This window comes from Dendrobates tinctorius, unplaced genomic scaffold (genome assembly GCF_039654945.1).
Source record: "Dendrobates tinctorius isolate UK_male_01 unplaced genomic scaffold, ASM3965494v1 ptg000048l, whole genome shotgun sequence".
Lineage (NCBI taxonomy): Eukaryota > Metazoa > Chordata > Amphibia > Anura > Dendrobatidae > Dendrobates > Dendrobates tinctorius.
The window spans coordinates 18,612,501-18,636,386 of record NW_027361716.1 but is presented as its reverse complement, the minus strand read 5'-3'; the positions used below and the strand labels follow the sequence as shown (position 1 = coordinate 18,636,386).

At 43.4% G+C, this 23,886-nt stretch overlaps 1 protein-coding gene across 3 annotated transcripts in view; it reads left to right on the top strand.

Annotated features, from left to right (window-relative positions):
• Window positions 1-23,886, top strand: part of LOC141090243 (solute carrier family 13 member 1-like) — a 113,466-nt gene that overhangs the window by 61,954 nt on the left and 27,626 nt on the right. For all 3 annotated transcript variants that reach the window (XM_073576327.1, XM_073576326.1, XM_073576328.1), the window contains exons 10-14: window positions 1,677-1,775; window positions 7,698-7,799; window positions 8,509-8,609; window positions 9,875-10,002; window positions 10,206-10,367. In XM_073576327.1, coding sequence (XP_073432428.1) covers window positions 1,677-1,775; window positions 7,698-7,799; window positions 8,509-8,609; window positions 9,875-10,002; window positions 10,206-10,367 — 592 coding nt within the window. The remainder of the gene's footprint in view (window positions 1-1,676; window positions 1,776-7,697; window positions 7,800-8,508; window positions 8,610-9,874; window positions 10,003-10,205; window positions 10,368-23,886) is intronic.

Sequence of the window (23,886 nt, the reverse complement as noted above, 5' to 3'; positions counted from 1 at the left end):
ATCTTATTTCTCATAGTCTGGGAGTCCTTCATATGTTTTTTTAACTATGCGGCCTTTCATACGTCTGGCACTGAGGAGAGGCTTCCGTCGGTCCACTCTGCCATAAAAGCCTGACTGGTGGAGGGCTGCAGTGATGGTTGACTTTGTGGAACCTTCTCCCATCTCCCTACTTCATCTGTGGAGCTCAGCCACAGTGATCTTGGGGTTGTTCTTTACCTGTCTCACCAATTCTCTTCTTCCACGATTGCTCAGTTTGGCTGGACGGCCAGGTCTAGGAAGACTTCTGGTGGTCCCAAACTTTTTCCATTTAAGGATTATGGAGGCCACTGGGCTCTTGGAAACCTTGAGTACTGCAGAAATTCTTTTGTAACCATCGCCAGATGAGTGCCTTGCCACAATTCTGTCTCTGAGCTCCTTGGCCAGTTCCTTTGGCTTCATGATTCTCATTTTGGTCTGACATGCACTGTGAGGTCTTATATAGACAGGTGTGTGCCTTTTGTAAGCAGAAGGACCGGGTTGGGCGTACCTTTCTTGCACCGGGTCCCGAACTGTCGGAGCTGTCTCCTCTATTGTCCGGGGGAAAGCTTAAAGAACCGGACCAATCTTTGCACTTGGCAGCAGGGGGCGTGTCTGAGGCGAAAAAGCAAAAGCGCGTGCTGAAACGGGCAGATTTGACGGGAACTGACAGTGCGCAGCAGGGGTAGGTGAGTGCTCCATCCCTCGAGCACCATCGCAGCGCAGGCCTCTGCTCCCCAAAGCAAGGTGCCAAACATTCAGGGCTCATGAGTACCGCGCGCCTGTCGCCTCAGAAGTACCAGGTGTGACACCGTGAACTGAACCCTGAGGCCCCCCACGGTGCATTTTTTTTCAGACCATGTTGAGCTCCAACATTACTGTGGCCTGTGCCTTACCCTCCACAGCGCCTGCTGAACTTAGGATCCCGCAGAAGGCATCAGAGACTCACCGCTGCCGGAAGGACGCAGCTCGTCATTGTTTTCAGGACTACACCGGATTAACCCTGCTCTGACCGTTGGCGCCAACGCTTGTTTCTTGGACTCCACAGTCAGGAAGTCGTCGAGTCGGATAAGTGGTACCTTGAGAACTGCTACCGTCATTGTCCCCTGCATTTTGTCCAAATTATTACCTAATACCTGCTTTATCCCTGTTTAACCCTTTATCTCCCTGCATGGAGTACACATCTGTTAAAGTGAAATACGTTAACCCTTGCTCTGTCTCCTGTTCGTCACTGCATCCCGCAATCTGCTCACACCTTTACAAATCAAGTCCTATCAGTTTAATTAAACACAGCTGGACTCCAATGAAGGAGTAGAATCATCTCCAGGAGGATCACAAGGAAATGGACAGCATGTGTCTTAAATATGAGTGTCTGAACAAAGGGTCTGAATACTTATGACCATGTGATACCTCAGTTTTTCTTTTTAATAAATTTGCAAAAATTTCTACATTTTTTTTTTTTTTTTTTTTTTTTCAGTCAAGATGGGTGCAGAGTGAACATTAATGAGAAAAAATGAACTTTTTTGAATTTACCAAATGGCTGCAATGAAACAAAGAGTGAAAAATGTAAAGGGGTCTGAATACTTTCTGTACCCACTGTATGTGTATATGTTTGTATATACCGTATTATAGTTCAATCCATCCCACATTTTATATTGCAGCCTAAAAGAAATGCAGTGCTGGCGAAAATCCAAGTCTCCAAGCGATGAGGATTCGAGAAATATATTGAGACAAGAATATGAAAAACTGGGCCCCCTCAGGTATTTTTTTTTTTTTTTTTTAAATTCATAACAAGTACTATCACTGTCATGTCGGTCTCCCACCCGTCTCGGGTCTCAGGCTATGTGCACACGCTGCGGAAACGCAGGTAAAACCGCAGGTAAAGTGACCTGCGGTTTTGCTGCGTTTTGGCCTGCGGTTTTGCCCTGCGGTTTCACACCTCTACTATGTTAAAGGTGTGAAACCGCAGCAGAATCCGCAGAAATAATTGACATGCTGCGGAAAAAAAACCGCAGCAAAACCGCACGGAAAAAACCGCAGCGTGAGCACTGCGGTTTTGAAAACCCATAGGCTAACATTGTAAAGTACCATGTCTGCAGAACTGCTGCGGTTCCGCAGGGCCAAAACTGCAGCGGAACCGCAGCAAAAACCGCAGCGTGTGCACATAGCCTCAGTCTTTCTCCTCTCATCGCTGATGGTTTAATGATTTTGATCTTTATTGCTAACAATCTCTGTTGCATTCTGCTGAGATCAGACGCATCATTCCTTGACTCTATATCTGGGTCTCCGTAGCTCAGGAGATTTGGTGTCGAGTTGCCATTGTGACAATATTATATTTATTATTTCATCCTACCTCCCTAAAAATGCTTTCAGAAACTATTTAGAACACCATTATAGACCTGTTAGTATAGAGATACAAAGCAAAATGATGTCCAGTGGTGGCCAATTTACTTTTAAGGAACAGTAGACAGCCTAAGAGAGGTGAAGATCTACTGTGCTAAATTGGGAGGGTTTTCAGACTTACCCAATCGAGCTGTGTAGTGACAGGACTGTGGGGAGTTGTAAGTTATCACGGGTGTTACTGTGTCCAGTAATTCAAATGTGACGTGTTCTGATTTGGGCCCTACTCTCTATCCACTGTGCTTTTTAGAGACACAACCTTATTCTGCAGAATTTGTTGAGATCCTGCCTCTGTGGGGGCCATATCATCACCTCCAGGACTTCTAGTTGTTCTTAATTTAGAAAATAATTCTTAATGGCATTGGCTGCATGTTTGGGGTCGTTGTCCTGCTGGAGAATACATTTGGAGTCAATCTGACTCTGTCTTGATATTGTAATGATGAGTAAGTATCTGTATGTATTTCTCAGCAATGAGGCCACCATTTGTCTTGACCAAATTCTCATCTCCATTTTCTGAAATGCAGCCCTAAAGTTGAAAGGACCCTCCACCACAATTCACTGTTGCATAGAGACACTTATTATATTGTTCCGCTCTCCAGCACTTTGGGAATAAAATGCCTTTTGTTACAGTAAAATATTTCACATTTTGGCTTGTTAGTCCAAAGCACATGCTGCCATTTTTCTCCACCTTAGTTCCCATGTTTTTGTGCATAGCTGAGTTGTTTGACTTTGTTTCCATTTCGAGGGTATGGTTTGTGGTCTCAATTATTCCATGATGACCACTTCTCGCCAGAGTTCTCCAAACAGTAGATGGTCCCACTGGTTGCTGCCTGTTCTGAGCTGCTGGCACTTCTGGACATCATCTGATTTTGGAGCAAGTAAGCATGATGTGTCTTTCATCTGCTGCACCAAGTTTACTTTGCCAACGACTACGTCTGCGAACCTCATTGTTCATTTATTACTGTCCATGTTAGGGCTCGCTCCCACTTGCGATTAAATCGGACAAATGCAATCCAATTGAAAATAACTTTTTTGGGGGGGAAAAATATTTTTTTTTATTTTAAAAACTTATGTGAACCACCTGGGAGTTCAAGGTGCTCACCATTCATCTATGTACATTCCTTTAGGGGTTTAGTTTCCAAAATGGGATCACTTGTGGGGGGTTTCCACTGTTTAGGCACATCAGGGGCTCTCCAAATGGGACATGACGTCAGCTAATGATTCCAGGAAATTTTAGATGCAAAAAGTAAATTGACACTCCTTTCCTGTCATGCAGCCAAACAGTAGTTTTCTCCCTCATATTGGGTATTGGCGTACTCAGAAGAAATTACACAACAAATTGTATGGTGCAATCTCTCCTGTTACCCTTATGAAAATGCAATATTTTGTCCTAAAAACATTATTTGTGGGGATTTTTTTTTTTTTTTTAACGGCTCAACGTTATAAAATTCTGTGACGCACCTGAGTGTTCAATGTGCTCACCACATATCTAGATCAGTTCCCTGAGGTGTCCAGTTTCCAAAATGGTGTCACTTGTGGGCAGTGACCGGCTGGCAAATTTTAGCCTGGGGGGCAAACACAAAGCTCTGGCCTAGGAGTGGTGGCCCATCTTTATGTTATGGAGTCTAAGGTCTCGCATACCATTCAGCGTGAGTAGTACGCATCCGAGGTGCGACTGATAAGAAACCATTTCATACATACTAAACTTGAATTGTCTTCTTAGTAGAGTTGAGAGAATTTTTCAAAATTGAGTTCCGATTACGATCATTGTATTTGCATTATTCGCCGAACACAGCCAAACATCATTGAAGTCAATGGGAGTACAAATGACCAAACATGTTGGTACCAGTATCGCATGAATATGGCAAACTCAGATTTGGCAATCGATTCTGAACATGTTCGCTCAACTCTACCGTAAAGTGTTACACACAACAAATGCTGCCTTAGATGCCAGCCGTAACCAGTTTATGTTTATAATCACATGCCTCCTTGCAGTAACACCCCAGTGTGCACAGTCACACAAAATGTAAGGCCAGGGTCACACTTGCGAGTGTGATGCGAGAAACTTGCACGAGTTTCTCGCATCAATACCTGGCACTGCCACCGGCACACGGGACCGGAGTGCGCGGCTGCATAGAAATACATGCAGCCGCACACTGCTGCCAGCGGCAGCGTCGGGTATTGATGCGACAGACTCGCGCGAGTTTCTCGCATCTCACTCGCAAGTGGGACCCTGGCCTAAGATTGATATACAGACATGACATATGCCTAAAACTTTTAGTTTTATTTGTGTACTGAATCCACTAATACACTTAAGGTACTGTCACACTTAGCTATGTACCAACGATCCCGACCAGCGATATGACGCTGTCAGGATCGCTGGTGCATCGCTAAGTGGTCGCTAGTGAGCTGCCACACACGCAGATCTCACCAGCGACATCGCTGGAGTCGGGGGTCGCTACTTACCTGTCACACTAGGCGATCCTGCGTCCTCCCGCCCGGCTCGTCGCTCGTCTCTCCACAGGTAGCGCCGCAGGAAGCTGACGAGAAACAGTCCAGGACGTTCTAGCGCGATCAGCGATAACCAGCGGGGGAGCGGGTCGTAGGTAAGTATCAGACACAGAGATATCGCTAGCAATATCGCTATAACGTCACAAGTTATAGCGATATTGCTAGCGATATCGCTTAGTGTGACAGTACCTTTAGGCTACAATTCATCAAAGTATTTTTACTAGTATAATACACTTTGAAAAGTCACAAAATTTGTGCACATCTAGAACTTGTTAAGAAAAAAAAAATGTTGTGCCTTTTGCCATTTTCACTTAGTCTTAGCCAGATACACCAAAGTAGGAAGAACATGGGCGGCAAGTGGTATGGCGAAGCCCGTCAACCAAATTCTTCAAAAAGTTACAACAATTTAGTGGCCTAACTTAAGCAAGAAATGTACACGTTTGGCAAGGAGCACACCAGTGCTAAGATGTGCCTAATTCATTAAGTGCAAAGTGCGCATCTTAGGCTAGTTTCACATTTGTGGATGGAGGGCTGCGGACTTCTTCCTTGAAGCACTACCACCTACCGCGCCTCCTCCGGTCAGCTCCGCCTATTTCAGGCCGTCTTGCAGTATGCGGATGCCGCCGCATGCATCGCTTTGACGATGCGGCGCCCGCATAAAATTCTATGCGGGTCGCCGCACCGTCAAAACGACGCATGCGGCGGCATCCACATACTGCTGCACGGCCTGTGTACCCAATGTTAAAGATAGGGTATGCAGGCCACATGCAGAAATAGGCGAAGCTGACCGGAGGAGGCGCAGCAGGGGACGGGGCTTCACGGAGGAAGTCCGCAGCCCTCTGTCCGCAAATGTGAAACCAGCCTTACACCTGCACTGCCAACACTAGAGGGATGGTCCGGTACCTAAAATATCCTTTGTAAATTTCTTTCCTTACACCCTAACCACTTTGTAATGAGCTTTATTACACAACACCTTACACTTCTCCCTACCTATCTAATCTCTAAAAGTATTTTTTTACTTCATTTCCTGTGGGTTTTTGGTTTAAAGGGAACCTGTCTGCCGAAAAAAATGCTATTAACCTGCAGCTATGGGAATAATCTGCAGGTTAATCGTGTTACTAACCTGCCCAGCGCCCTCACTTAGCCGAACGCTTTCAGTCATGGGGCGGGGAAAGTGCCGTTGTGGGTTCAGTCACTGCTCTGAGTATACAGAGTGATGGCTGTAACTGCACCGCTGACTGACTGACAGCGTGCCGGCACGGGTTCAGTCACCGCTCTGAGTATACTGAGTGATGGCTGTAACTGCGCCCCCAGCCCTGACTGACAGCCCTCACCACGTACACACTCATACACACGTGTCACCACATACACACTCATGTCACCACGTACACATTCACACCTACATCAACACATACACACTCATGTCACTATGTACACACTCATATTCACACACAAGTCACCACGTACACAGTTGTGCATATACACAGTTCACATACAGACGCACATGTACACATATCTCCACATATGCTCACACATTTCACCACATACACGGATGCACACATACACACTTCACCAAGAACATGCATGTACACATACACGTGTCATCACGCACACATACACGCAAACATACACAGGAATACACTGGACTAGGGCCTTGAGACTGCACTTAATCACACAGAATGAGACATACAGAAAATCCCACTCATGATGCTGCTTGTCCAGAAGATCAAATGAAGGTACAGTGTGGCTTCTAAAGTAATATGTGGCTGAAAGGCCCAAAACCGCAGCTAGGAGACCAGCCCAGTGGGCAATTACCCCTCTGACCCCCGGCCCAACCCGCCCCTGCTTGTGGGGGATTTTCACTGTTTAGGCACATCAGTGGCTCTCTAAACATGACATGGCGTCTGCCAATTGTTGCAGCAAATTTTGCATTCAAAAAGTCTAGTGTCGCTCCTCCTTCCGAACTCTGCCGTTTGCCAAAACAGTGGTTTTCTCCCTCATATGAGGTATCTGCATGCTCAGGAGATATTACACAACAAATTTTTAGGTCAATTTTTTTCCTGTTATCAAAGTAAAAAAAAAATGATTCTGAAGTCATTTTTTTGTGAAAAAAAGTTAAATGTTAATTTTTTTCCCAAAAACTCCCATGAAGCACCTGAATAATTAATAATAGTAATAATCTTTAATTTTATATAGCACCAACATATTCCGCAGCGCTTTACAGTTTTTGTTTTTTGCAGACAATATCATCACTGTCCCTGATGGGGCTCGTAATCTAGATTTCCTATCAGTATGTCTTAGGAATAAACTTCTAGAATGTGGTTTTGAGCACCTTGAGGGGTGCAGTTTGTAGAATGGTGTCACTTTTGGGCATCTTTTATCATATATTGAACTATTCTCTTGTAATGGCGAATGTGCTCCTCGAATGGAGATAAATCGTGCACAGACTTCAAGAACTAGTACAGCTTATATGTGTGTATGTGAGCCCCACACAATTGTAAGCTGGGGAGATAAGGATCTGGCAAGTTTGATTTTCTGACTGATAATCCTTTTGTTCTCCCTGAGACAAGCTGCCATGTCTGATAGTGGCTCTTGTGTAGAGACATCACAACCCTTGGCCAAGCAAGTGCTCTGGTGAATGGGAGAGACGGCAGGGAAAGCCGCTGGCTGGCTGATCGGCTGAACAATCCTTCAGTCAACCACCGTCTGATATGTACAGGGCTTTACTCTCGTATGCAGTCTAATTGATATATACATCTTTTATCTTGCAGTTACCAGGAGGTGGTGACACTTACAGTCTTCCTGTTAATGGCCTTGTCCTGGTTCACGCGGGACCCTGGATTTATCCCAGGTTGGGATTCACTGTTTGGACTGTGAGTTGTGCTAGGTGGATATAATTATGTGTATATTTTTATTACTATGTCATTTCACTGGTGTATCTGATAAGGTGGCGATTGACAAGAGACAGTTCTGACCAAGAATGATCTGTTGAAATCTAACATGCTTGATCTTTCTTTTCCCAGACATCTGTCCTTGGGAAGCCTCCATGCATAGTCAGCCAATCCAACTAATATCAGCTGACTTTGATTTTTTTTTATAGAGCCAGGTTTATGCATAGCTTCTGGGTACTGTTTAATTGGGCTTTTCAATCTTATATGTGGAGAATGACTCCACATACCTTTACACATTCATGGCATATAGACAAGAAGACTGTAATATCAGCTAGGTGTGGGCTTCACTGAGACTCTCGCCTTTCCGCACTGTAAAGGTCAGGTTTGTTGATTGTTACGAACACAGGTTCCATAGAGTTTCACAGACAGGTAATGTACAGTCATGGCATTCAGCCCTTTCCTGGACCCCAATGGATGTCAGCACATCTGCCCATTTAGCACTCTATAGCAATTGCAAATTAACTAATGGGGGTCAGCAGACCCGTATTCTCCTCTACAGTGACCTTCGCTTATCGGTTGTCTAGGGCATATCCCGTGGAGAGAGATATATATATATATATATATATAATCCAAGTTAGATATTTAATGCTATAATTTTGTATTTTGTTGTCTGTTTTCTTTGCATGAACAGGAAAGGATACAAATCGGATGCTACCTCAGCTATTCTCTTTGGCTTTTTATTATTTATAATTCCTGGAAGAAGGCCCAGCTGGTGGTGTTGCAGATTAAAAGGTAAGGTGTTTTTTCTTATGAACCTGTCTAGTGTGGGTATGATTGGTTACACTGTATACTGATGGGTAATTTTGCACATAACGCAGCACACTGTGTGCTCGGCCACAACGCACCATCATAATCCTGCGGCATTCCTGTTACTGCGTTGTGAGCAAATGCGTCTCACTAGATCCTTGCTGCTTGTGGTGGTCTGACTGCAGGCGTTCCTACTGAGCAATGCTGCTAACACTCCGGTGCTTTTTAGATGAGTAAAATTCAGACCTATAAGAAAAAAGTGGCCAGAAAATCCAGTATACAGTGAAGATCTCACTTCATGTAGGCAAAGTGGGAACACATCTCTGTTAAAGTGCTTCGACCGCAGGTTCTTAATCATTACGATCGTTACGATTAGACATTGCGGTTGAAACGTGTCGACAGGAATGTGTGGCCACTTTCCTTTCATGGAATTTTATTGGAATTTTGAAATAAAGTGATCTCTTCATTTAATACCGTTTTTTTCTGGCCACTTTTTCTCATGGATACGGTTTGCCTGGGTAAGCCAACAGGTCAGCAGGTGTGACAGTGAAATGTCGCTGTAAAGAGCTGATTTGGTGAGTTGCTAATATTTTTTAATTTTTGTTTATTGCATTCAGACCTATTTAAACTAATTACCATATGCAGGGGTTCCTTCATTTTTCATTTTTAAGTCTTAGATGCCAGCCCCCAAATATAACAAAAATGATGCCTTTTGAAGTATGGGCTTGCAATGATTGGGTGCTCTTCTTCACATCACTCTGGAATGCAGACAAATAGTATGCAGTTTGCAGGAAGATTGATTTTCTTACTTTTGTATCTAACTTATAAATAAATATATAGATCAATATCCGTACAAGTCAAGGAAAAATGGGTATTTCAAGTTAATCCAAGCTCATCTATCACTGGCAGCCCGTTGGCCATTCATGGTCCAGTCAGCAAGTAATTACCTATTCTATGAATAGATAACTTGATATATTGGTTAAGTCCTATAATTGTATGTATTATGCCAAAATATATCAAGTTATAGAACCCTGAACATGTACAGTATGGGCTCCTAGCTTTGTTAGAAAATATCACCGTATTATGTGTGACTATTGCCACATTTCAGTGTGTGATGGTGGGTGGGATGAAGATGGACGGCTTAATGGCAACTTGGTACAGTAGCAGCCGTCCATTACAATTAAAATCTAAATGGTGCCTGTAGTCTGGATTTCCATAACGATGTTGCTATATTGCCATTATCATTATAGAAAAGCCTAAAGTGCCAGCGGCAGCAGAGTCCACACCAATGATCACGTGGAAGGAGTTTGAGGAATGCATACCTTGGCATATCGTTGTTTTGGTTGGAGGTGGTTTTGCTCTGGCTAAGGGATGCGAAGTAAGTGATCTGTTAACAAAAAATGATCTTGCACCTTCGCTTTTCTCCAGAAAGCAATGTTTCTACAATGATAAATCACACACTTAGTAGTTATCTACACGGTCCCCAGTATAACACATTATAATAATGGTCATGGAATGCCATAGAAACGTTCTTGTATTGCTATCTGATGTACCGACTCTAATGACCGATTCCTTTTGTAGGTGTCCGGTCTGTCCGTGTGGGTTGGGCACAAGATGGAGCCACTGAGCAGCTTGCCGGTCTGGGTGATTGTACTGATTGTTTGCCTGTTGGTGACTTCTGTCACAGAGGTGGCCAGTAACCCAGCAACCATCACCATATTTCAGCCTATCCTATCCTCACTGGTAAGAATAGTACAGTAGGAAACATTTGTAGAATCTGTCAGTAGGATGAAATGATACCTTGATATCTGCGATTTGATTTTAGCACAAGTCAACGAATATGTGGGTATTGTATATCCACTGTAATATACACAGCCTATAAATCTGTGACACAAAGGATTTTATTGAATAAAATATCACATTTTATTAGTTACATATTAAAATTACCTAAAAAAGGATAAGGTAAAAACTCCCCAAACAAGAAAGGTGCAGACCATGGGGGGTATAACAGAACAGATGATCATACACTAAGCTGTGGTCATAGTTGATAATATACCATATAGTTGTAACAATGAAGATTATTCTAATATTTTGTACACGAGCATAACATGATTTGCAGAGGAAATAATATATTGAAATACAACAGTGGTTGTGGTTCGTGATTGGTATATACAGCTCTGGCTAAAATTAAGACACCACTGCACAGTTTTATAAAAACCAGCTTCTCTACATGTCTGACAGCCATTCCATTCCAGTGTCAGTTGAATTCCAACCAGAGTACACCTCATTCTACTTAATGTGCTTCTGATTAGGTGATCACCTGAACCAAATCTTATTTAACGAAGGAAAGTATAAAAAAAAACCCTGCTGTGGTGTTCACAATCCTCTTGCAATAGGACAAGCTGGATGGCAAAACAAGTGCTAGGAATATCCCAAAAGTAAAAGGAATAAAAAAACTAACTTTTATCCATGCCAAAGGAGTTGAAAAGAAAAGTCTCGAGTGAGGAAAAGAAGGGCTCAATTCTGGCTTAATAGCAGAGGGATACAGTGAGCGTCTGTTGCCTCCTTAAAATCCTCCAACCTTTAAATTTCTAAGACGGGAGTCCATTACAACAAGGTCAAGCAGCAGACATTGGGGACAACAAAGCTAAAGACTGGCAGAGGGTGAAAACGACTCTCCACTGACCGGGATGACCGTCATCTTATTCGAATGTCACTCGGCAACCGCAGGATGACATCAAGTGATCTACAAAAGGAATGGCAAATGGCAGCTAGGGTGAAGTTCATAGCAAGAACCGTTTGTAACAGGCTCCTAGAGGCAGGACTCAAGTCATATAAAGCCATAAAAAAGCCTTTCATCAATGAGAAGCAAAAGAGAGCCAGGCTGAAGTTTGCTAAAGACCATAAGGATTGGACCATAGAGGACTGGAGTAAGATAATCTTCTCTGATGAGTCTAATTTTCAGCTTTGCCCAACACCTGGTCATCTAATGGTTAGACGGAGACCTGGAGAGGTGTACAAGCCACAGTGTCTTGCACCTACTGTGAAATTTGGTGGAGGATCGGTGATGATCTGGGGATGCTTCAGCAAGGCTGGAATTGGGCAGGTTAATCTTTGCGAAGGACGTATGAATCAAGCCGCATACAAGGTTATCCTGGAAAAACAGTTGATTCCCTCTGCTCAGGCAATGTTCCCCAACTCTGAGGACTGTTTTTCCAGCAGGATAATGCGCCATGCCACAAAGCCAGGTCAATCAATCTGTGGATAAAGGACCACCACATCAAATCCCTGTCATGGCCAGCCCAATCTCCAGACCTGAACCCCATTGAAAACCTCCGGAATGTAATCAAGAGGAAGATGGATAGTCACAAGCCATCAAACAAAGAAGAACTGCTTACATTTTTGTACCAGGAGTGGCATAAGGTCACCCAAAAGCAGTGTGAAAGATTGGTGGAAAGCATGCCAAGACTAATGAAAGCGGTGATTAAAAATCATGGTTATGCCACAAAATATTGATTTCTGAACTCTTCCTCAGTTAAAACATTAGTATTGTTGTTTCTAAATGATTATGAACTTGTTTTCTTAGCATTATTTGAGGTCTGCAAGCACTGAAGTTTTTCGTTATTTTGACCATTTCTCATTTTCTGAAAATAAATACAAAATTTATTGCTTGGAAAATCAGAGACATAGAATCATAGAATGGTAGAGTTGGAAGGGACCTCCTGGGCCATCTGGTCCAACCCCCTGCTGAAAGCAGGATTCGCTAATCATCCCAGACAGATGTCTGTCCAGCCTCTGTTTGAAGACTTCCATTGAAGGAGAACTCGCCACTTCTCGTGGCAGCCTGTTCCACTCATTGATCACTCGGTCAAAAAGTTTTTTCTAATATCTAATCTGTGTCTCCTCCCATTCAGTTTCATCCCATTGCTCCTAGTCTTTCCTTGTGCAAATGAGAATAAAGATGATCCTTCTACAATGTTACAGCCCTTGAGATATTTGTAGACAGCTATTAAGTCTCCTCTGTCTTCTCTTTTGCAAGCTAAACATTCCCAAATCATGCAACCTTTCCCCATAAGACAGGGTTTGCAGACTGGTCACCATTCTGGTCGCTCTTTTCTGAACTTGCTCCAGTTTGTTGATGTCTTTTTTTAAAATGTGGTGCCCAAAACTGGACACAATATTCCAGATGAGGTCTGACCAAAGAGGAGTAGAGGGAAATAATGACTTCACGTGATCTAGACTGTATGCTTCTGTTAATACATCCTAGAATTGCACTTGCCTTTTTTGCTGCTGCATCACACTGTTGACTTATTCAGTCTGTGATCTATTAGTATACCCAAGTCTTTTTCACATGTGCTGTTGCTTAGCCCTATTCCTCCCATTCTGTATATGCTTTTTTCATTTTTATTGCCCAGATGTAGTACTTTGCATTTTTCCCTGTTAAAAACCATTCTGTTAGTTGCTGCCCACTGCTTCAGTTTATATCTTTTTGAATCCTCGCTCTCTCTTCTCTAGTATTAGCTATCCCTCCTAGCTTTGTGTCATCAGCAAACTTAATCAGTGTACCCTCAATTCTTTCATCTAAATCGTTGATAAAGATGTTGAACATTACAGGGCCCAGGACAGAGCCCTGTGGTACCCCACTTGAGACATTCTTCCAACTGGATGTGCAGCCATTTACGACCACTCTTTGGGTTCGATCACTAAGCCAGTTATGAATCCACCTAACAGTTGCCTTGTCCATTCCATACCTAGTCATTTTTTCAATAAGGATTGTGTGAGATACTTTGTCAAATGCTTTGCTGAAGTCAAGATATACTATATCTACAGCATTTCTCTGATCCACCCAAACAGTGATTCCATCATAGAAGGAAATTAAGTTAGTCTGACATGACTTATTAGTTACAAATCCAGGCTGACTCTGTTTAATCACTTCATTCTTATCCAGGTACTGACATACATGTTGTTTAATAATTTGTTCAAAGATCTTTCCTGGTATAGAAGTCTGACTCACCGGTCTATAGTTGCCTGGGTCCACCTTCTTCCCCTTTTTGAAGATAGGAACAACATTTGCTCTTCTCCAGTCTTCTGGGACTTCTCCTGTTTTCCAAGAATTGTCAAAAATTATGAGAGGGGTTCAAAAATTTCTTCTGCTATTTCCTTCAGTACTCTGGGGTGTAATTCATCTGGACCTGGAGACTTGAATTCATTTAGGTTAGCTAAGTGTTTCCTCGCTATCTTTCTGTTTATAGATATCCTGGATTCTTCTATTCCCTTAATAGCACAGTAAAGAACAGTTGATGTTACATTTCCTTTCTGAGAGAAAAGAGATGCAAAATAGGAATTTAATAGTTCGGCCTTCTCAACATCCTGTCTTACCATTTCATCATTTTCATTTCATCCTGTAAAAATCCTATAGCATCTTTGACTTTTCTTTTACTTTTGACATATCCCAAAATCCTTTATTATTGCTTTTGATGTCTCTTGCAAGCCTCAATTCATTGTCAGCTTTAGATAATCTAATTTGTGCCCTGCAGGTTCTGCAGACAGCATTATATTCTTCTTTAGATATGCCTCCCTCTTTCCATTTTATAAACATTTCTTTCTTCCTTTTTAGCATGTGCTTAAGTTCTGTGTTCATCCATCCTGGTTTCCTTAAATGCTTCCTATTCTTCCCTCTTTTTGGAATTAATATTTGTGCTTTGAGAATTTCATTTTTCAAGATTTCCCATCCTTCCTGGACATTTTTGTCTTTAAGGATATCCAGCCATTGGATCCCTCCAATTCTCTTTCTGAATCCCTTAAAATCTGCCTTTCTGAAATCTAACCTTGACGTCTGAGTCTTCACAGGTCTTCCTCCTCTAGTTCTCCAAAATTCTAAAATAGCATGGTCGCTACCTCCTAGGGTCCCAGCCACTTTTACCTCATCGACCATTTCCTCCCTGTTTATAAGGATTAGATCCAAGGTAGCAGTTCCCCTTGTGTCCACCTACCTTTTGGAAGATAAAGTTGTCAGCAAGAGAGGATAAGAATTTCCTTGACCTGTTAGTTTTGCCTGAGAGAGATTCCCAACAAATGTCTGGATAGTTGAAATCTCCCATGACAACTATGTCATATTTTTTGGAGAACTTGGCCATTTGATGCATAAAGAGTTCATCCATATCTTCAGCTTGCACAGGCGGCCTGTAGTAAATGCCTACAATGGTGTCCTTTCCATTGTTCTGTCCTTGTATTCTTACCCAAACAGTTTCCACGAAACTCCCAGTCTCTGAAACGTCAATCTCTGTGCAGATATACGCGTTTCTAACATACAATGCGACACCTCCTCCTCGTTTATCAAGTCTGTTTCTTGCAAATAAGTTGTATCCTTCTAGCCTTGTATTCCAATCATGTGTATTGTCCCACCAAGTTTCAGTGATTCCAATGACATCATATTTCTTTTCCTGCGTTAGTAGTTCCAGTTCTCCTTGTCTCCAATATTTTTATTCTTTAGATTTTTTTGTCTTTGTTCTTCCTTTCCACTTCTAATAGCAGAGTTCTCAATAGCATTTGTCAGGTGTATGGCTTTTTGCCTTTTGCTTCCCTTCCCACATTGTTCTAGTTTAAAGCTCTCCAGATGAGTGTAGCAAGGCGACTTCCAAATACATGTTTTCCAGTTTCGTAAGTTGCACCCCATCTCTAGCAAGTAGTCCATCGTAAAGTTAATTCACTCCGTGATCCAGAAATCCAAATCTTTGCTGACGGCACCATCGACGTAGCCAGTTGTTCACCTGCAGAATCTTATTCCACCTCCTTGTTCCATGGCCATCCACTGGGAGGATGGAAGAGAAGACCACCTGCGCTCCCAGTTCTTTCACTTTCTTGCCTAAGTCTTCAAAGTCACTGCAGATGGTTTCCAGGTCGTTTCTTGCGGTGTCATTTGTCCCCACATGTAGTAGCAGGAATGGGTAGTCATCTGTAGGTCTGAAGAGTCCTGATATCCTGTCAGACACATCTTTAATTTTTGCACCTGGAAGACAGCACATTTCTCTTGAGGTTATATCCGGTCTGCAGACAGCGGCCTCTGTTCCTCTCAACAGGGAATCCCCCATGACCACCACTCTCCGTTTCTTCTTCACAACATTTTTCTTTCTCCATCCAGGAGGACTCTGAAGGCGTACAAGGTTGTTGTTTGTGGGCAAAGTCTTATCCTGATGTATTTCTTCATCGTTTTCCTGCGTGAGAACCTGGTACTGGTTCCTGAGAAGTATGGGTGCTGACTGCCTCCCGATCCTCCTGCTTCTCTGGGTCACATGTTTCCATTCCTCTGTTTCTTCAGGTGCACTTCGAATTTCTTCTCTTTCTGTAACATGAAGAGATAATTCTGCTCTGTCTAAGAACTCTTTACCTTCCTTAATGATCTTCAATGTAGCTAACCTCTCCAAGATTTTGCAACTTTTCCTCCAACAGGGACACAAGCTTGCATTTGTGGCATGTGAAGTTTGGCTTTTCCACTGCTAAGTCTGTGAACATGTAGCAAGAAATGCAGCTCACCAAACGGCTCCTGGCCTCTTCCATATTGTTATAGTTATAAAGATTTCAAAACGATGAAAAATTAGCCAAAATTCTTCCCCTGTCAGTAGTTTATAGAATAAAAGAGCAATTTACATTTTACTCAAAAATATACCTATAAAGAGAAAAATCAGACAAACGGAAAATTTTGCAGTGGTCTCTTCATTTTTGCCAGAGCTGTAAGTTCTAATATACCAAGTGGTGTGAACACTCCTTTTGTTTTCCCTTGTGAAAACTATAGGTGAAACGCATGTTGCAGTAACTGTGGGTTCTGTATCTACTTACTCGTCTTGAATGCCCTTTTTCCATGCAGTATTTCATGTGATGGTGAGGCATTTCAGGCTGGGTCTGGTATTTGCACAGAGCACTTTTTTATACTATACAGTTGTGGACTAGTCACTTCAGATGATTTGGTCCACACCACTTGGTGTATTATAACTTATACAGAAATTATGAACCACAACAACTGTTTAGATACTTACTTAATTTCCGGATCTAGCAAAATGCTTCTGCAAATGATGTTATACACTGGTATAAAATATTAGAATATCTTTATTGTTAAAACTATATGGTATATTATCAACTTTGACCACAGCTTAGTATATGATCTGTTTTGCAAATGGAGGATATATATAATCCACCCTTTCTTTTAAAATAAACTTTGGAGACAGATTCTCGGGGAGATCTATGTCTGGTCTATAGATCTTAAAAGCTCATTTACTTATACGAAAAACATGAATTTCTCTGGAATAAGACTTAAAATCACAGATCTGCAACCTATAAATGTGACACGCAAAAGATGTTATTGAATAAAATATCAAATTTTATTAATTGCATAAAAAAGGAAAAATGGATAAGGGAAAAACTTCACAACCAAGAAATGTTCAGATCATGGGAGTATCACATACATTATGTATGTATATAATGTATATTTGTCATATATACTGTATGTGTGTAATATATAGCTATGCACACATTTATGTAATATATACGCACACTCACTTATGAAATATATTTACTTAAATGTGTGTCATGCCGGCGCCTGCTGTCATGCCGGTGCTCGCCCCTGCTGCCGCTTCCAAGTGCTCTCCCCGGCCCCCCGCTCACCGATCCTGGCGCGCCCCTCTCTCTCTCTTCTCCCCCCTCCCCCTCCCCTTCTCTCTCTCCCACTCCAGCTATGCTCCGCTTCTCTCATTGGCTGAAAAAAGTCACGTGCAAGCATTCGGCGAAACCCGACTTTGACGCTTGGGTCGCCGACCGCATGGCCAACTTCACACTGTAGTCGGGTTTTGTTTCATGAAACCCGACTTTGGCGAAAGTCGGCGACTTTTGAATCTGAGCAACCTGTTTCGCTTAACTCCAGTGGCGAGCACTTTGAACCCCCAAGTGCTTCACAGAAGCTTTAGGCTGAGTGCAGGCGGAGTTTTTAGCCCTGCAGATTTTTCCACGCAGAATGGAAGAAATCCGCAGGTCAAATGACCTGCATTTTTCCTGCGGATTTCTTCCGTTTTTCATGCGGTTTTCCATTGCGGTTTTCCCCCTGCGGATTTGGTGACAGGGGAGATGGAAAACCGCACAAAAGAAGTAACATGCTGCGGATTTTGTACCGCGGGAAAACTGCGCGGAAAAATCCGCAGCGTCTGCACAAAGTTTTTTTTTTTTTTTTTTCCATTGATTTTAAGGCTACTGTACATCACAATGCAGATATGCAACGTTTCTGCGCGGTAAAATCCGCTGCGGAACCGCTGCAAATCTGCATCGTGTGCACACAGCCTTAGTTTTTTTTCACAAAAATGATCCTTTCGCTCCCAATTTTTTCTTGCCACCTGATGAAGACGGAGGTTATCCGTTGAAACGCGTAGTGGAACTTAATAAAGAAGAAAACCTTTGAAGCTTCTCCCTTTCCTTTGCGCTCCCCTGCGATCAGGTTACCCTGCTTCCCATGTTTTTATCCTCTCTAGAGGCACCCGACAGGATCAGCATCGGATTACTATTACCAGCACCCTGAGACCTGTCAGCTTGGCGCTCCATATATCTGTCTCACTCTGACTATTTCATAAACCACTGTTTGGGCACATGGCAGAGCTCGGAAGGGAAAGCGTGCCAGATTTTACTATTATGGTTTGCTGGTGCCATGACCCACTGGGAGAGCCCATGAGGTGCCAAAACAGCAGAACCCCCCCATAAGTGACCTCATGATTTCACATTTTCACACAATAAGTGGAGATTTGTCCCACAATTTCTACGAACGTGGCAATACCCCATATGTGGCTGTACAGTGCTACTTGGCCATGCGGAGAGACTCGGGACGAATGGAGCGCTATTTTCCTAAGTGAATGGGTCTGTGCACATGTCAGTGTGTTTCCACAGACATGGGCAAAACACGCTGACATGTCCGTTTTTTAATGTCAGCACGGGCCATAAAATGTCGCGCACACGTGCATACACATAACACACATTGATGTCATCCATGTGGAGCGCCCCGCAGGGCCTTAGGTTACTCGGTACCGGGCCCGTTGACTTCATTGGGGGATGTCACGGTGACAGTGACCCGGTCCGTGGCCCTGGGCATCCAGTAATAAAATTGAGGAATGATGTGTGATGTTTAAGCGTGACGTCACCCGTGGTGTTCGGCAAGGAATGGCAGACGCTGCTGTTTTGGTCCTCTGGGGCTGATGATGACACAGCAAAGAATGGTTCAGCTCCCCACGGGTAGAGCGGGGCCCCAGGGAAAGATATTTGATTAGTTGTTCAGATGGCGGTGAATGTTGGGGTGCAGAGAAATAAGAGAAGGACACAGAAAGGTGCAGATTTCTTTACCTTTTACTTGCAAGTCATTGTAATCCGGGGTACCACATACAGGTGATGGATTGAGTCCGGCTCGCCTGGAGGCATTCAGGGGAACCACCCTGCCAGGTGGGGTGTGGGACCTTCCTTCTGCGCTTTGTTTTCGGGTCCCTGCTGTTTGTAACTAACCTGTGACCCTCTCTCTTGTATGGTGGTTTCTAACCTGTATGGCTGACAGCGTGAGCCTACATCACGGGTACTGCCAGAGAATATGGGAAGCAAGATGTGCCACAGTCCGCGCTGCTGAATCCACAAAATCACCTGGGATGCAAGATGTAGTAACAAAGTACTGCTTTATTCCTTCCTACGCGTTTCGGCGCCCTTCCTGGCACCTTCCTCAGGGATACTGACGGGTACTGTCCTTTTCACCGTTAGACCCGGGCTCTTGTTCTGCTGCCGTGCCTTCAGGTGTTCAATGTCGCTAAGGAACTTGCAGTCCCCTGTACTTCCAGATTCGGTGATCAGGGCATACAGCTCCTGTTCAGGCTAGGACTCTGGCATCCTTTTTCTTTATCAGCGCTTCGCTCTGGGGTCAGCTATACACAATTTCAGCTTCCCCAGAGCCTCTTGTCTTCGCATCAAAATGGTATCATTAAAAATGTCATGAGGGGTTAAAGGGAATGTCTGGTTTAGAGTCCTTTCCTTCTTCACAGATCAACTCCCCGTCACCAACTGACTAGATCTTCCAGAAAGATCCTTCACCTCAGGCTTAACTGTCTTGTCATCTGCTCAGCTGCTCTCGTTTTCATGACCACTCCCGTTTTCTCTCTCACCTGACTCCTTGCTGACTCACCCCATCTGCTGGCCAGAATTTATAAGGCAGCTCCCCTTTCTGACCTGCAGCAGGAATTGTCATGTAATCTGTTTTACCTGGTATGGGGACCCCCTCCTGCCTCCAGGCATGACTTTACCCCTTAGAGGGAGGCAATGTAACTGTGACAACCGGACTCTGGGGTGTCACACATGTGACACGCATCGGCGCTGGGGAAGAAGCGTTACAGTAAGCGCTGTTCCCCTGGCGCCGGGTGCTGAACACGGCTTTCATCATTCTCCCCTGCTCTGCCGGCAATCGGCGCGAGCAGAGCAGAATGAGGAGTTACATTTAAGTAATAAAAGAGACAGCAGGCGGCGGCTGATGCGAATATTACTACCATCAGCCTACCCCTGCTGTTGCTAATAACAGTGACAGCAGGAGTGGCGGATGGAAGTATTCATCTGCCGTTCCTGCGCTGTAAATAAATATGGTAATTAAAAGAAAAACAAAACGGCGTGGAGTCTCCCCCCCCCCCCCCCAATTTTTGACAACCAGCCTTGCTAAATCTCACAGCTGAGGACTGATATTCTCAGGTTGGTAAGTGGCCATGGATATTGACCCCCCCCAGCCTAAAAAGAGCAGCTCGCAGATGCCCAGAAAAAGCACATCTATTAGATGCGCCAATTCTGGCGCTTTGCCCGGCTCTTCCTACTTGCCCTGTAGCGGTGGCAAGTGGGGTAATATTTGTGGGGTTGATGTCACCTTTGAATTACGTTTTTTTTAGTCGCCACGACGTTGCATTAAAATGCAATAACGGGTGATCAAAAGATCGTATCTGCATCAAAATGGTATCATTAAAAATGTCATGAGGGGTTAAAGGGAATGTTTGGTTTAGAGTATACATTCTTGTGTAATGGAGGGTCTGCAATTTAGGTCTCTTCCTTTTTACCCAGAATCGACAGCAGTCACATAGAAACATTGCACTTTGATTTAAACAGGAACAGTGTAATGCATCATTTTGTCTTCGGCATAATTTCGGGGTAACTTAAAGGTAACCCATCAGGCCTGATAATGCGATTAATCTGCAGATAAAAGGTTAATCTCCTGGTTATTGGCATTATGAAGGTACCCGGCCACTGTACTGAAAGGGCGGCACCTGTGAGAACATTAATTTTCTTCTTCTTGGGAGCCTCTAGCTTTCAGTCATGCAGGTGTGCCCGGAGCAATGATAGTCACTGGTGACAGCAGTTAAGGGCATGTCACACTAAGAGATATCGCTAGCAATATCGCTATAACTTGTGACGTTATAGCAATATTGCTAGTGATATCGCTGTGTCTGATACTTACCTACGACCGGCTCCCCCGCTGGTTATCGCTGATCGCGCGAGAACGTTCAGGACTGTTTCTCGTCGTCAGCTTCCTGTGGCGCTTCCTGCTGTGAGGACGAGCGACGCGTGGAGCCGGGCGGGAGGACGCAGGATCGCCTGGTGTGACAGGTAAGTAGCGATCCCCGTCCCCAGCGATGTCGCTGGTGAGATCTGCCTGTGTGGCAGCTCACTAGCGACCACTTAGCGATGTACCAGCGATCCTGACCACGCCATATCGCTGGTCGGGATCGCTGGTACATCGCTAAGTGTGACAGTACCTTTAGAGCGGCAACTGTAAGCACATCCCATCGCTAACTGACAGCTGAGCTGGCTATCAGTCATTTTTAGGGCATGCTTAAAGCTGTTGCTCTTAGCTCTCTGAGTGGTGACTGTAATGGATCTGGACACGTCTGCATAAGTGCAAGTCGTCCGTTTTCTGGAGGAATAAAGTTAATTTTCTCCCAAGGTTTTTACCCTTTCAGTACAGCGGCCGGGTTATTCTGCAGGTTAACCCCTTCATGACCCAGCCTATTTTGACCTTAATGACCTGGCCATTTTTGGCAATATTGACCAGTGTCCCTTTATGAGGTAATGACTCAGGAACGCTTCAACGGATCCTAGCTATTCTGAGATTGTTTTTTCGTGACATATTTGGCTTCATGTTAGTGGTAAACTTAGGTCAATAATGTTTTGCATTTATTTGTGAAAAAAACGGAAGCGAAAATTTTGAAAATTTCGCAATTTTCACATTTTGAATTTTTATTCTGTTAAACCAGAGAGTTATGTGACACAAAATAGTTAATAAATAACATTTCCCACATGTCTACTTTACATCAGCACAATTTTGGAAACAAAATTTTTTTTTGTTGGGAAGTTATAAGGGTTAAAAGTTGACAAGCGATTTCTAATTTTTACAACAAAATTTACAAAACCATTTTTTTTAGGGACCACCTCACATTTGAAGTCACTTTGAGGAGTCTATATGGCAGAAAATACCCCAAAGTGACACCATTCTAAAAACTGCACCCCTCAAGCTACTCAAAACTACATTCAAGAAGATTATTAACCCTTCAGGTGCTTCACAGCAACTAAAGCAATGTGGAAGGAAAAAATGAACATTTTAATTTTTCCAATAAAAATTTTCTTTTAGCATCAATTTTTTCATTTTCACATGGGCAACAGGATAAAATGGATCCTAAAATTTGTTGGGCAATTTCTCCCGAGTACACAGATACCTCATATGTGGTCATAAACCACTGTTTGGGCGCACGGCAGGGCTCAGAAGGGAAGGAGCGCCATTTGACTTTTTGAATGGAAAATATACTGGAATATTTAGCTGTTGCCATGTCGCGTTTGGAGAGTCCCTGTGCGCCTAAACATTGGAGCTCCCCCACAAGTGACCCCATTTTGGAAACTAGACCCTCCAAGGAACTTATTTAGATGCATAGTGAGCACTTTGAACTTCCAGGTGCTTCACAAATTGATCCGTAAAAAAAAAAAGGACTTTTTTTTTCACAAAAATTTTCTTTTAGCCTCAGTTTTTTCATTTTCACATGGGCCATGGGATAAAATGGATCCTAAAATTTGTTGGGCAATTTCTTCTGAGTGCATCGATACCTCATATGTGGTCATAAACCACTGTTTGGGCACACGGCAGGGTCCCGAAGGGAAGGAGCACCATTTGACTTTTTGAATGGAAAATTAGCTCCAATCGTTAGTGGACACCATGTCGTGTTTGGAGAGCCCCTGTGTGCCTAAACATTGGAGCTCCCCCACAAGTGACCCCATTTTGGAAACTAGACCACCCAAGGAACTTATCTAGATGTGTGGTGAGGACTTTGAACCCCCAAGTGCTTCACAGAAGTTTGACGCAGAGCAGTGAAAATAAAAAAAAAATTTTTTTTCCTCAAAAATGATTTTTTAGCCCGCTATTTTTCATTTTCACAAGGCTAACAGGAGAAATGGGACCACAAAAGTTGTTGTGTAATTTGTCCTGAGTACACCGATACCCCATATGTCAGGGGAAACCACTGTTTTGGCGCATGGGAGAGCTCAGAAGGGAAGGAGCGCGATTTTGGAATGCAGACTGATGGGATGTTCTGCAGGCATCATGTTGCGTTTGCAGAGCCCTTGATGTGCCTAAACAGTAGAAACCCCCCACAAGTGACCCCATTTTGGAAACTAGACCCCCCAAGGAGCTTATCTAGATGTTTAGTGAGCACTTTTAACCCCCAAGTGCTTCACAGAAGTTTATAAACCCAGAGCCATGAAAATAAAAAATCATTTTTTTTCCTCAAAAATGATTTTTTAGCCCGCTATTTTTTATTTTCACAAGGGTAACAGGATAAATTGGACCCCTTAAGTTGCTGTTCAGTTTGTCCTGAGTACGCTGGCACCCCATATGTGGGGGGGAACCACTGTTTGGGCACACGGCAGGGCTCAGAAGGGAAGGAGCGCCATTTGACTTTTTGAATGGAAAATTAGCTTCAATCGTTAGCGGACACCATGTCGTGTTTGGAGAGGCCCTGTCTGCCTACACTTTGGAGCTCCCCCACATATCACCCCATTTTGGAAACTAGACCCCCTAAGGAAGTTATCTAGATGCATAGTGAGCACTTTGAACCCCCAGGTGCTTTACAGAAGTGTATAACGCAGAGCTTTGAAAATAAAAATATTTTTTTTTCCTCAAAAAATGATTTTATTAGCCCGCTATTTTTTATTTTCACAATAGTAACAGGAGAAA